At 41.6% G+C, this 15,153-nt stretch overlaps 1 protein-coding gene across 1 annotated transcript in view; it reads left to right on the top strand.

Annotated features, from left to right (window-relative positions):
* Positions 1-4,330: 4,330 nt before the first annotated feature.
* aspm (assembly factor for spindle microtubules) overlaps positions 4,331-15,153 on the top strand; it is a 63,135-nt gene continuing 52,312 nt past the window's right edge. Inside the window, exons 1-3 of the mRNA XM_052012453.1 lie at positions 4,331-4,696; positions 7,235-7,375; positions 13,822-15,052. Of these exons, the coding sequence (XP_051868413.1) occupies positions 4,424-4,696; positions 7,235-7,375; positions 13,822-15,052 (1,645 nt within the window). The 5' untranslated portion in view covers positions 4,331-4,423. The remainder of the gene's footprint in view (positions 4,697-7,234; positions 7,376-13,821; positions 15,053-15,153) is intronic.

The following is a 15,153-nucleotide window of genomic DNA, read 5'->3' on the forward strand; positions in this document are numbered from 1 at the left end:
ATTGTTTGTGGGTATCAATATCTAATAAATATTATAAATTAAGTCTCTGCATTGAAAACCTTAATTGATGACAGAGAAACAGTTTCAGCCTAGTGCTTCTGGTGTTTTTAATCAATCGGGTTGACAAGTGTTGACAGATTATAACCAAACAATTTTATGTAATTGATTTGCTGTGCAGTATCAAATTCTGGAAAAATATCTCTTGTATTTGTAATACTTTTATAAATGATATCATCTCAGCATTCTTGAAGTTCTTTCAGACTGATCAGTGAAGAATTATCAAGAAATTGTTGGGTTTCTGCAGAATCAGGGACCTATAAGTATATTCATCTGCACAAACATGAATGGTCTGGCTTTTTAATATTACTTATCAGCAACAAAACTTCCAAGGAAATCCAGTGCACAATTTTATGTTTTTTTAATATATATAATGCCTTGTTTTTTTCCCCAAAGATGGATACCTTAGGTAAACAATTTTTGGGAGCTTAAAACTGGATTAACTTTGGCACCAGACTTTAGAATTTGGAGATTACAAAATTTCACAAATTTTGTTCATGCTATGTACAGTAGTGTATAACCCCATTCTAGAATACGTGCTAAATCAGGTGCTTTTTGGACCTCGATCCTTTTCTCCCAAAATCATTTAGAACTCTGGCATCATCCTCCAGAGCATCAATGACCTCTCGTTCTCTTTTGCACCAGGAACCAACAATTTCTATCTGCTGATCCTGCCTTCCTCGCGTCCTAAAATTGCAGTATTTATCTTAAGATAGAATCGTCTGTTCACCTCTTTCAATCACCTAATCCTTTGCATCTTCTATTTATTTTCTGTCTTTTTGTGCCCTTCTCCAAGCTCACTTTGCTCATGTGGCTCACCGCACTTCCTTTAGCTCCAACTTCTGTCAACATAATTTCTCTGTTCACATATACTCTAACATCATTAATGGCTTCCTTTTCCATCCACAATGACCCACCCCACAAACAAACACACACACACACACTCTCTCTCTTTCAAAACTACCATCAAATACCACCAAATAAATCATATTCATATTTCTTAATACATCTTCAAACATCCTCTTTGAACTTTGTCCTGAATTTGAGAAAGAGCAATTTCAAAGACAGTTTGTTACTAAACTGTTGAAATCATTCCCATCAACTTCAAACAGTCCTAATTTCAGTTACAAACAAGCTTCGGGTGTTAGTTCTCCTTTACTCTTGCACAGTCTTTGAAAGGATCATTTGCATTAACCCTTTCAAAGTCTTTGTTTGAACTGTTGTCCAAATCAATGCATTCCCTCCCTTCTTTATGGTCACTTTCAAACATTGACAGCTATAACTTAAGCCTTCCAAGAGTTGCACCCTGAACTACACCCTAAACAGTTTAAAACCATGCTCGAAAACTCATCTCTTTGACCTAGGTTTTTGTAACTTCTCTGGGATAGTGCTCATTTTTTTCTGATTAGGTATTACCTTGAAATGTTTTTCTATCTTAAGTGTTATAAATGCAAGTTGTAAATTTCAAAGGAAGTGGATGCTTACAAGATTTGTTTGTGAAGGATGTGTGCAAAATGACAGGACCATGACAACAACCTGCAAAGTTAAAATTGTGCAGTTCACATCTTAGGCTTGTTAGATTGCTAGCTTGGGTGAAGATGTGGTTGATGAGCTGATGTGAAAGTCTTCTTGCTGCTGCTTCCTTGCTGGCATCTTTGTTTTGCAGTTCTAGAGACAGAAATGAAGATATGTTAAGTGGCTATCATAAGCTTTTCTTTGTGGATAATGAAAGTGACTAATTGTGTTGCTTGCTAATATTGCTTTCCCAAACCATTAATCAAGCTTGATGCATTTAGCCAATACTGACTTGCAGGTGTTTCAGTACTTCCTTGACTGTCATCAATTTTGGCTGAATGAAAGATCAGGATCAGTGAGACTTGTTTGATATAGAGTTTGGAGGTATTTGTTGCAAGGACCAGAACCTTTCAATGCATGAGGTACCCAATGCTTTTGGACTACTTTATCCAGCAAAGAGTAAAAAAAAATGAGTATAAAAATGAAGGGATATCATTATTTGAATGGAAAAAGTTAGAAGAATGATAAGCTCTGGAGATTTGCCCATATATTGTACATTTAAAGGGAATAATTCTTTTGTCGGCATGCAGAGTGTTGTATCAAGTATCCCACCTTGGTGTAATATTTCATTTACTGTAAGTATTTCACTGATCCACTGTGATATGGAAGAAACTGGTATTATTTCTGATATTTACTCTCCACATATTTGCCATTATTACGAAGAGGGTCTGTTGCTTTGTAATCCACATTATCCACATATTGGTGTCATCTGGCTCCTTCAAGGCCACATAACATAAAAATCTCTGCTGTGGCAGAGACCAGAAATTCAGTCTGGCTGATAAGCAATACTTATTCACATTCTTAGTGGCAAGGGAAAATTTAAACCCTTTACCAAACCATGATTACAGTTATTGAAAAAGGAAATGGTTTATTTTTCCAAAGTAAATACTGATGGATTTTCTCTTTATTGAAGTTAGATTATCTTATAACTTTCATTGCTATAAGTGCTTTTGCAGGAATTAGACACTTCAATTAATGTAATTCACTGTGAATTATTTATACAAAATTGTTCATGTTCACAGGATAAACAGTATGACTCTTTTGAAAGCACAATAACAACTATCACCTCTATATTGACACATTATTGACATTTTGCTTGAAAAATTAATTTCACGCTTATTTCTCTGCATTCAGTAAGCAGTGACATAACAACACAATTTGTATGGTACAGTGAATTTTCTGGTGAACTCTATATCATTTCAACAGTTCCCATGTTTTTGTGAATGAATATAATGAAAGCTTATTCTGTTTTGATCATTTATATTTGATAGAGAAACCCAAGTTCTCTTCATGCAGTAAGCACCAGATGATAGCCACAGACTAAACTACAGAATTGGCAGTTGGCTTTTTTTTGTGTGGTCGATTTGTTTAACTGTTTTATAAGGTCCATTTTGCTTGGTCGGAGATTATTTTTGTTCACCGTGTACATTTTAATTTAACATTTTATTTTATTCTCAGAAATAAGATCAGAAAATTACTGAGTTAATCAAAACTATAAATCATCTCCAAAACGATCTTGTTCTCTAGCCAGTTCCCTGCTTTTGCCACTTGTAGCCAGTGTCCAGAGCCCTCCACTGAACAGAAACTGAACTAAACCAGCCCCACAAAGCTTGTGCTGCAAGGGCAAGCCCAAATCAACCAGAACAAAAAAAAGTCAACTTCATTGTCTAGCTTCTCATTGAAAGACTGGACTTCGATTAACTTCTATTGCAAACTGCTTTATCACAATCATATTTTTGAAGTCTCGTCATCTGCATGTTTTGAGGCTCTTAAAACTGCCCTCCCTCCATCACTGCAGTGTGCACCATTCACAAGATCCTGGTACTATATGTCATTATAGCTCGCACCCCCTCGAACTGTACCAGGAGCAGATGCGTGGAAACGCCAACACCTCCGAGATACCAAATGTATTGTTTCTTCAGCATTGTCAAAATCCTGGGACTTCCCGACCCAGCTGCACTGATAAGCACCAACACGCAAGGACTGGAGCGGTTTGGGGAGGTGGCTGTCAACAGCTGAGTGTGCACCAGTGAATAAACACGCTTGAAATGTTATAGACTCGAGCTCCGTTTTTCCCTCCATAGATGCTCCTTGACCCCGAGCATTCCCAGAATGTTCTGTATTATTTAACCTTTCCAGTGCCTGCAGTACTTTGCAAATAAAATAACACGCTGTCATTATTCGTTTGCATTTTATTGAATCACAGTCCAGACAGGGCGCTCTCGGTCCAACTAGTTGTTAGGGATTATAATTCGCCTCACTGGCAAGGCTCTCCCCCCCCAAAAAAAAAATTAATAAAGCACCAAATCGCGTCAGAGTTGCCACAGCAGTGACCATGCTTTTCTGTGTGGAAGCGTGTGATCACCTTGCCAGCGCCGCGCCCCTCCGGCTCCCCCACCAGCTATTACCGGGCTCTTACGAAGCCGAGATTCAAATCCGCACGAGCCGGCCCGGCCCTGGGTATTTGAAACAAAATATTTTGGAGCAGCGGCCTGTGATTGGTCACCCGTGGAACGCCGAGCGCCGATTGGGCGACGCGGTCGGAGGCCGCGCTGGGGCGGGGGGCGGGGCGTGAGCGGGAGGAGCCTCTCCGCCATTGGCTGTCGTTTCCTCGGCGTCCCGATTGATTGGCGATGCGCGGTGAGGACGCCGGCGGGCGATTGGCTGCGGCGGGAAGTTTGAACGGAGCGGCGGGTGTGGTGAGGTGCGATCTGGGGGGAGGAGGGGTTTGGAGGAGCGGAGCCGGAGGCGGCCGAATTCGTACCCGTGTAGCCTCCAACGCACACTTCGGATGGACTCGCTGGTTCAAAGCCCCGCTGTGGCGGGGGGCCCGAGCCGACGGCCGCACCGCGGACCCGAGGAGGAGGAGGCGGCTGTCCCCGTCCTCACCCTCACTCACTTTGCCCGGACTCCCTTCGTCTGCTTCAAGACGGTGAGGACAGGTTGCGCCAGGACCGAGCGCTTGGCCGTGGAAAACCCCGAGAGTGTGCCGGTCCTGGTGACGGTGGACAAGTTCCCCAGCTGCAAGGGGTTCGCGGTGAATGAGCGGGAGTTCGTGGTGGAGGTAAGGGCTGCCCTCTCGTCGGCTGGAAAACCAGTCGGTCGCAGGATCAATCGTGCGGCGTGGAAAGAGGCCATTCGGCCCAACGGGTCCCATGCATACCGAGATGTCCATTTGAGCAAGCCCGCGTTTGCCCCATATCCCTCTGCACCTTTCCCATCCATGTACCGGTTCTAGTGTCTTCTAAACGTTGTTATTGTAGCTGCCTCAACCATTTCGTCTGGCAGAAAGTTGAGCAGAGATTTCCAACGACCGAAAATCGGGAAGCTCAAAGCCAACATCTTCATTACCCGCAAAATGTACCGTGCCCGAGCTGCTTTCTCCATCACTTTCCCTGGCCTCCTTCAGACGGACATGCTTGTTCGCATCCTTGTCAATCTCCACCCTGAGATAAGTTTCGGGTTTCGTATCCAGGCTGTCATCAAGTCTGAATATTTCCGTTTCAGCAGTGTCCTCTGCCCAGCCATCCCGATGATGATGATTTCTGCCGTTTCAAGCTCATCCTCCCCGTTGAAATCCACATTTGCTCTTCTAAATGTAATACCCCAATGTGTTTCTGGTTGAGTTCCCCTGTGCTACAGCACCAAGCCCCGTTCACTTGTCACCTTTGTGTTTGATGATCTATACTGGTTAAGCAACTCCTTGTTTCTGAAATTCTTTTGAGATTTGCCATGGCCCCACTGTCTCTGTGATCTACATATGCATAATCCTTCGAGATATTTGCATATTAATTCTGATCACTTTCAAATTTAAATGTCAAATCGGAATTAATGCCTTGAGTTATCAGAATCCGGTTTATTATCACTGATATATGTCGTAAAATTTGTTGTTTTGTGGCAGCAGTAAATTCAAGACAGACAAAAATTACTATGATTTGCAGAAATAATGCAGAAGATGAATAAGGAGGTAGTGTTCACGGACTGTTCAGAAATCTGATGCCAGAGGAGAAGGAGCTGTTCCTGAAACGCTGCGTGTGGCTCTTCAGGACCTCAAGCTCTGAAATTTGCACCTCATCTTTTGCACTTGGTTTTGCAGAACCACCTCATTAATCAAACATTTGCTCACCGGCCCAAATATATGTTTAAATTTTGTTTCACTATTCTTCTAGTTAAAATGCCTTAAATGCTAAATAAAACTATACATTAAAATATAGTGGACTGTTAAACTATAAAAAAACAAAATATGGAGTGGAAGTTGCTGAGCAACAACAGCATTTCTAGCACCTTGACAGATAATGATCCAGAGATGAATCTTAAAAGGAGTCACTTGATTGACATCCCTTCCACCACTCTAAATGTCCACTTCCTCCACCAATTGTACATGGTGCCGTCAACAAAATAGACTCCAATTCCCTGACAGCACCTCCCAAACATGCACCCTTTACCAGACAAAGGGCAAGGGGACACCACTACATATTGGTTTACCTGCATGTCACACACACAAACCAACAAGAAGATGTACTGCCATTCATTTATGGTCACTGAATTTAAATCCTGGAACACTTTATCCAATGATACCTGGAGTTTAAGGTGGCTGCTTTCACCAGTCTAGAATTGTTCTAGAAACATATTCAGAATTTCATTGTCCTCCTCCCTCAATGTCCTTCTCTTTTGTAAACATTGATGAGAAGACTTCACCTCTGGCCAAATAAAGAGGTTCCAAATGAGCCCATCTCTTTCCTTTATGAAATGCTTCAAGATCTTGCTTAAGCTTATCAGCCAGAGATATTTCATGTGTCCTCTTTGTCCTAATTTCTTTAAGTACCCTTCTTTTCCCCCATCCCCACCCCCTTTGATATTTTCTGCATTCCTAAAGGTGGAAACTTGTTGGGAGGTCAGGAGGAAAATTAAGTGATGTGACCGAACAGCCGTCCCGTTAAGAAAACTCCCCATCTTTATTTAGACACGTCAGTAGAGTGGAGAACATATCATTAACACTGAATACCATATCCTAAATCGAAGTACTACAAACGAACCGCTCCACCTGATAATGTTTTATGCTCTGGAGAGTGGGGAAAGAGGTGATGGATTTTGTTGGTTTCAGTTGGACAGAATGGTGACTTGAGTGGAGTAACAAGTCTGAGTGAAGAGACCCTTTCAAATGCTGAAAGGGAGGGAAAGATGAATGGGCAAGTTTGAAATTGCAGAGATTGCACTATTAAATGTAGAAGTCGCAAGAAATGGGTAAGGGAATGGGACTGACGGGAATGGGACTGACGGGAATGCTCTGAGGGCCAGCAAAAACTCAACAGGCTGAATGACCCCTTGTCTTGTGTGAAAATGTACAATATGATTTCAGTCACAATCTTATTAAATGGCAGCATAGGCTTGAGGGGCTGTGTATGGTTTATGAAAATTAATACATATCCCATAAGCAATAGCTTTAAGTAAATATGAAGCTCTTAAGTCCAGTACAAAAGTTGGAATTTATTGTTCCAGATCCTGAAGTTAGGATTGGTATCTCATGTTTTAATTGTGCAAGAAATTAATTAAAAAATATACTTTTTAATCCATCTTTTGAAATGTGTCCTCACTTTCACAGCCAGCAGAAAGGTATTATCTTTCCATAACTTGGACACCGGTGGAAGCTGGAGGAGTCCGAGAAACAGTGACATTTAGTGTTGGTTGTGTGAAAGTCCTTTGCGTTCTTTTGGGCAAGGCAGAAGACCCACCCAAAAAAAAGGTGAGAAATGTTGTATCCTTTAGCATCTTAATTTTTATTCCTTATTACAACCTGAATGTATTGTACTGGGGTCTTGTATAGTATTAATTTATCATTGCTGTCTCTGTCCATTCTGTGAAATGGTCTCTATCTTGTGCAGTCTGACATTCCTTACTGTTTGCCAAACTTGCTATTTTTCTAAGAGATAACACTGTCTTTGTTCCAAAATCAATATTGCTATATGTTGCCCATAATGACTCTTGAAATCCTTGCAGTCTGTGTTAGCCCAAATTTCCTTTGTATCTGTCTGTGAATTTCAACAAACACTTCAGATACTTGCCAATACTTGTATATTTTATTTCTTCTGGGGCTCTCCCACATCATCCAACTAAGTGCTTATTTTCTCTCTATGCATTTCTTCCTTCGTAACTTCCTATTTTCTTATCGTCTCAAACTCAAATTCTGTGGATAAAATCATAGCTATGTTTTTCTCACCAATCAGCAGTACTTTATTGGGACTTGTGTCACTACCTTCCTGTACATTGCAATTAAAGCTGCTTCCAGATTATAGAGAGGGGTGAGTTATTAGTTTAGTTTAGTGTTGAGCTCAGTGATATTCAGCAGTATGCATCTGGGATTAGTATTGTGTTTGGAGTGTCAGATGTGGGGCCCCTGGGAGACGACCAGACTCCCTGATAACTACATCTGCGCAAAGTGCACCGAGATGCGGCTCCTCAAGGAACGGATTGAGAGTCTGGAGCAGCAGCTGGATGACCTTCGGTTGGTTAGGGAGAGCGAGCAGGAGATAGACAGGAGTTATAAAGATTATGTAGACAGCACCTCAGTGGCAGTCCCCCTCAAAAACCGATATCTCATTTTAGATTCGGTTGGAGAGGATGACTTCATAGAGGAAGACCTCAGCAGCCAGGACCTTGGCACCGTGTCTGATACTGTGGTCCAGCAGAGGAAGAGACATGCAGTGGTCCAGCAGAGGAAGAGACATGCAGTGGTTATTGGGGATTCGATAGTAAGGGGTACGGATAGCAGATTCTGCGATAGCGATAATGAGTCTCGGATGGTGTGTTGCCTCCCTGGTGCCAGGGTACGGGATATCACAGACCGTGTCAAGAATATTCTGAGGGGGGAGGGTGAGCAGCCAGAAATCTTGGTACATGTAGGTACCAATGATGTAGGTAGGAAAAGAGAAGAGGTCCTGAAGGAGGAATACAAGGCATTAGGGAGAAGGTTGAAAAGTAGGACCTCAAGGGTAGTAATCTCAGGACTACTACCCGTGTCGCGTATCAATGACAGGAAGAATAGAAAGCTCTGGCAGTTAAATGCCTGGCTGAGTGACTGGTGCAAGGGGCAGGGCTTCAGATTCTTGGATACCTGGGACCTTTTTTGGGGGAGGCAAGACCTATTTGCTAAGGATGGGTTGCATCTAAACTCCAAAGGGTCCAATATCCTGGCGGGAATGTTTAATTTAGTTGTAGGGGAGGGTTTAAACTGATCTGGCAGGGGGATGGTAACCAGGATGCTAGGTTACAAGATGCTAAGGTGAGGGAGAAAGTGTATAGAAACGAATCCATTGAGGATGGCAAGAATGACAGGCAGGTGATAAGTCAGGATAATTTACTGAATAATAGAAGTACAACAAATCCGGATGTTAGGATACAGAATGTTAGGATCGGGGATGAGGATGTTCGGATACCGAATGTTAGGATAGGGGATGAGGTCTACACGAACATGTCTAAGATAGTAGGTAGCGAAGATAGTAAGAAGGATGGACAGGTAGAAAGTCAGGATAATCTGCTGATCAATAGAGGTACAATAAAATCAATAGCAGATACCAGTCTAAACATACTATATTTAAATGCACGTAGCATCAGGAATAAAGTAGATGACCTAGTGGCACAACTACAGGTTAATAAATATGACATTGTTGCAATCACTGAGTCGTGGCTTCATGATGGATGTGATTGGGAACTGAATGTCAAGGGGTATACAGTATATAGGAAGGATAGGAGGGTAGGCAGAGGGGGAGGTGTGGCCATGATGGTTAGTAGCGATATAAAATCAATAGAAAGGAAGGACATTGGGTCAGAGGAGGTGGAATCCTTATGGGTGGAGCTGAGAAATAGCAAGGGTAAAAGAACAATAATAGCAGTCATATATAGGCCCCCGAACAGCAGTCAGGAAGTGGACCATAAGTTGCAGATTGAGATAGAAAAAGCATGTCAGAGTGACAATGTGAAGATAATTATGGGGGATTTTAACATGAAGGTGGACTGGGAAATGCAGCAAGGCGGTAGTACTCAGGAGAGTGAGTTTGTGGAATGTCTAAGGGATGTTTTTCTGGAGCAACTTATTGAGGAGCCCACCAGGGGATCGGCTGTTTTGGATTGGGTGCTGTGTAGTGAACCCGAGGTGATTAGGGAACTAAAGGTAAAGGAACCACTGGGAACAAGTGATCACAATATGATTGAGTTTAGTTTCAAGTTTGAGAAGGAGAAGCTGATAACTGGTGTATCGATATTTCAGTGGAATAAGGGAAATTACAAAGGTATGAGAGATGAGTTGGCCCAAATTGATTGGAGGAGTAAGTTAGCTGGAGGGACGGCAGAGGAAAAATGGAAGAAATTTCTACAGGAAATAAGGACAATGCAGGACAGATATATTCCAAGAAAAAAGAAGGTTTTGAATGGAAAAAAGGCACAGATGTGGATAACGAGGGAGGTGAAGGATAAAATAAAAGCAAAAGGGGCGGCGTACAAAGTAGCAAAAATTAGTGGGAAAACAGAAGATTGGAACGATTTTAAAAATCTGCAGAGAGAAACTAAGAAGGTCATTAGGAAAGCAAAGATGAGTTACGAAAGGAAGCTGGCGGACAACATTCGGAAGGATTCTAAGAGTTTTTTTAAATACATAAGGAATAAAAGAGAGACACGGGTTGACATAGGACCAATTGATAACGGTGCAGGAGGTATTATAATGGATGATAGTGAGATGGCAAGGGAATTGAATGAATATTTTGCATCGGTCTTCACCGTGGAGGACATAAGCAATGTGCCCATTAGTCAGGAGTCTCACGAATTGGAGCTGAGTTCAATTGAGATTAATAGGGAGAAGGTGCTTGGAAAACTAAAGGGGCTTAAGGCTGATAAGTCTCCCGGACCGGATGAGGTGCATCCCCGGGTTCTGAAGGAGGTGGCTGTGGAGATAGCGGAGGCGTTGGCGATTATTTTTCAGGAATCGATAGATTCTGGCATGGTTCCGGAGGACTGGAGGGTAGCGAATGTAGTTCCGTTATATAAGAAAGGTGGGAGGCAGCACAAAGGCAATTACAGACCTATTAGTCTGACGTCAGTGGTGGGAAAATTATTGGAGTCTATCCTCAAGGAGGAGGTTACCGAATACCTAGAGGCGCAAGGCAAGATAGGACCTAGTCAACATGGTTTTGTGAAGGGGAGGTCCTGTCTGACCAACCTATTGGAGTTTTTTGAAGAAATCACAGGTAGGGTGGATAAGGGAGAGGCGGTAGATGTTGTGTATTTAGACTTTCAAAAGGCCTTTGATAAGGTGCCTCACAAGAGACTGATTAATAAGATGAGAGGTCATGGAATTATGGGCAGGGTAGCAAAATGGGTGGAGAATTGGCTGGTTGGCAGGAAGCAAAGGGTGGAAATAAAAGGATCTCGTTCTGGTTGGTTACCGGTTACTAGTGGTGTGCCGCAAGGGTCGGTGTTGGGGCCTCTCCTTTTTACCTTGTACATCAATGATTTGGATGATGGAATAAATGGTTGTGTGGCTAAGTTTGCGGATGACACCAAGATAAGTGGAGGAGTAGGGAGCATAGAGGAAATAGAAAGAATGCAGAGGGACCTAGACAGTTTAGGAGAATGGGCAAGAAAATGGCAGATGAGATTCAATGTTGAGAAATGTGCAGTTGTACACTTTGGAAGTAGAAATAAGCGGGTAGATTATTATCTAGAAGGAGAGAAGATTGATAGTGCGGTAGTACAAAGGGACTTGGGGGTACTTATACAAGATACCTTAAAAGTTAACCACCAGGTTGGATCGGTGGTTAAGAAAGCGAATGCTATGTTGGCATTCATCTCGAGAGGTATAGTGTATAAAAGTAAGGAAGTGTTGATGAGGCTCTACGGGGCGCTAGTGAGGCCTCATTTGGAATACTGTGCGCAGTTTTGGGCCCCGCATCTTAGGAAGGATGTGCTGACGTTGGAGAGGGTTCAGAGGAGATTTACGAGAATGATTCCAGGAATGAAAGGGCTTAAGTATGATGAGCGTTTGTCGGCTCTTGGACTGTACTCGCTGGAGTACAGAAGGATGAGAGGGGACCTCGTAGCGACATTTAAAATGTTGACAGGTAAGGATAGAGTAGATGTGGCTAGGCTGTTTCCCTTGGTGGGCGTGTCCAGGACCAGAGGGCACAATCTTAGAATTAGAGGGTACAGTTTCAAGACAGAGATGAGGAGAAGTTTCTTTACCCAGAGGGTGGTGAAATTGTGGAACTCCTTGCCACGCACAGCAGTGGAGGCCAGATCAGTGGGGGTGTTCAAGGAGGAGATAGACAGATATCTAAATAGTCAGGGTATCAAGGGATATGGGGATAAGGCTGGCAAATGGGATTAGAATAGTTTTTTTTTTCTCTCTCTTTTTTTCCCACCCCATTTCTTTTTCCCTTTTCCTTGGAGCAGACTCGATGGGCCGAATGGCCTGCTTCTGCTCCCTTATCTTGTGATCTTGTGATCTTGGCAGTCCTGTAATGATCTTTCTATGCATCCAATTCATCCTACATACTGTTATCTTCCATTCTGCCTGTGGATTAAAAACCATTGCCTTTCTTTGAACTTCCCTCCAAAGTGGGTGTTTTCTGGAGCAAGGCTTTTGCTATCCAGGTATTCCTATTGATAATTGAATTGGGATTGTTGCTTTGATGAAAACCTGCCAATATTTGTAAATTCTGTTGTGGGGAATGGAGGGCCAAATGATAAACAAAAGTTTTGTGTTGTTTCAAATATTCCAGGTAAAAACTGAGAGTTGGTTTGGAAGGGAAATATGTTATCACTTGCATTTATGCTGTTCTTTTCACAATCCCTGGACATCCCAAAGGATTTTTCAACTGAATGTAGTAAAAAAAAAATGAGCAGCTATCCAACTATTTGTACATGCTGATGGTTCTGCATCTGTCTCTTGCCCCTCGTGCTCCCTTGGAACTTGCCTGGTTCTGTTCCCTGCACTCAGTCAAAACTTGCCTGCTTCTATTTCTTGCGCTTGCTTGAAACTCACCTACCTTTGAATCAATCTTTTGGCCACCAGTCCTAATCTCATGGCTAGATGTCAAATTTGGTTAGATTATGCTCTTGTGATGTGCCTTGGGACACACTACTGTGTTAAAACTATATAAATGCAAGTTCATATTGTTGCCATTAAAATTCTTTTAGCTGTAGTAGGACCAAGAAACAAATGTTTACACTTTCCAAAATACAGTAATTATGAATTTTAGATATATTGGTGCATATATCTGCAGATATTCCAAGCTTCACAATTGAGTGATATCTGATTGGGAGAATTTTTTCAAAAGACCTGGTTTCTTTTGTGTAAATGACTGGCCAAAAGGAACATCACAAGTGCAACAAAAAAGTCATCTCATATAGATTCTACGGTCTTGCCTGTCCCATTTGTTCAGTTGGCCTTCCTTTCAAGTATGCTCACTTGCTAGACTTTTGTGACTTGATAAGGTCACGTACTGAATCACAAAGTATTATCTTCTGCAACAGGTGATGATACATTAATTAAAACACCAAAGGCAATGATGGTAAAATCAACTTAGTCATGACATGAAGTAGCAAAGGAAGAGTTTTGGATTTCAAAATTGATGCACTGGAAGATGTTTTCTCTGGATTGTCAGAGGCTGAGGGGCGACCTGACAGAAGTCTATAAAATTATGTAAGGCATAGATAGGATAGATTATTTTTCCACAGGGGGGAAATGTCAAATTCTGAAGGGCTTAGTTTTAAGATGAGAGAGGGAAAGTTTAAAGGAGATTTGCAGGGCAAGTTTTTACCCTGAGAGTGGTAGGTGCCTGGAACGTGCTGCCAGGGGAGGTGGAAGAAGCAGATACGATAGCAACATTTAAGAGGCATTTAGACAGACACATGAACAGGCGAGGAATAGAGGGATACAGATGGTATGCCGACAGATGATGTTGGTTAGATTGGCACCATGGTAGGTGTGGATGTGCTGTACTGTTCTATGTATATGTTAATTCTAAAACAAATAGGAATACTAAGAGATTGATCATAATTCTAACATGTCTTTTATTATGTGTACAATATCAATAATTCTAATCAATGAATTAATTTTAATTTTGAACATGTCTGACCAAAATAGTTTGAAGCCATATATTCTTGCTTGCAGTGTAACTGTTTAATTTACTTCCATAGCGAAGCCTATGGGAATCAATTAAAGGCAAGAAAGTTTCAGAAAGTACTCTTCGGTTGAAACAAAAAAGGAATGTTTCAATTGGCAGCAAGACAATCATCATATCACAGAAGAAGGATCTTATGAAAATGGGCCGACCTTTAAGTCCTCTTCAGCCATGTGAAAATCTTGGATCAGTTGGCAAAAGAGTTCCTCCCCTTCACCCTGCGGACACTTTAGACTACGCTAACTATGAGATAATGCGTCTATCACCAATATTGCCTCCATGCCAAATAAAAGAACTTGAAAATTATACTCCACAATCACTTAAGAAATTTGCTTCCTTCTCTGTCTGTCAAGGTAAAGGAATGTCATTACAGATAGATGGGAGGCTAGAATATGAGGAGAAGACTGATGAATTGTGTGCATCTGAGATTGTGAAGTCTGGACTGAATAAAACACCACAAACTTTTCTTTGCACTTCCGCTCCTCATACTCCTGTGAACAAACGGCGGATTTTAAGCCCCGATTCTTTTGTAAATGACAGTTATGTCCCTGATGAAGATGTTGAACCAATTGTTGAATCATCAGTGCTATCACCAGATCAATTTCTGAAGGATGCAAAGATGTCTATGAATCAGCATTGGTCAAGTCAAGATAAGTATGTTGAAGCTTCCTCCATTGAAAATTTGAAATCTGGAAGTTCTTCACTGCAGGAAAGTAGTCCAGGATTTGCATCAAAGTTTGGATCACCTGTTGTAAATGTGGAAGAATTGAAGCCAGCTAAGTCAAGATTAACTTTTTTTGTAAATTCTAAAACTTCTGATCTCCCTCAGAATTCACAGGCAAGTGGACAAGTACATCAGTCCACTGCTCAAACTAAGATGCTCCCTGTTTTCACTACTACAGACATCAAAAATAAATCTGTGGGTCACCACGAGTTGGATAATAAAGTTAAACTTTCAAGCAATCATTTTGTTGAAGTTAACTCTCGTTTCCAATCAAGGTCTGTTATTGGTGTAGAGACTAAAGCTGAAAACAGAAACCCTAAACTTGCTAACAGGTCATCCCTTCCAAGCAGAAAGAGAAAAAGTTCAGAATATTTGTCAAATAATGCATGTGAAAAGGATATTGATACCAATAAAAGAAAGTCTAAGTGTGTTGAACAACCTAGTCTGAAGTCAAATGTTCTGAAGAAGACTACTTCAAGATGCTTGAATGGAGGTGGTAAACGACTCCAGAAAAGAAAATCTGGTATGAATTTAAGTACTTGCCTTTTTGTATTTGGATAGTGCAATGGATTAATAAATTTAAACAGATTATGTACTCTAGCTTGTTTGAGCATACAATGAATG

The sequence above is a fragment of the Pristis pectinata genome, chromosome 3, assembly GCF_009764475.1.
Source record: "Pristis pectinata isolate sPriPec2 chromosome 3, sPriPec2.1.pri, whole genome shotgun sequence".
Taxonomy (NCBI): domain Eukaryota; kingdom Metazoa; phylum Chordata; class Chondrichthyes; order Rhinopristiformes; family Pristidae; genus Pristis; species Pristis pectinata.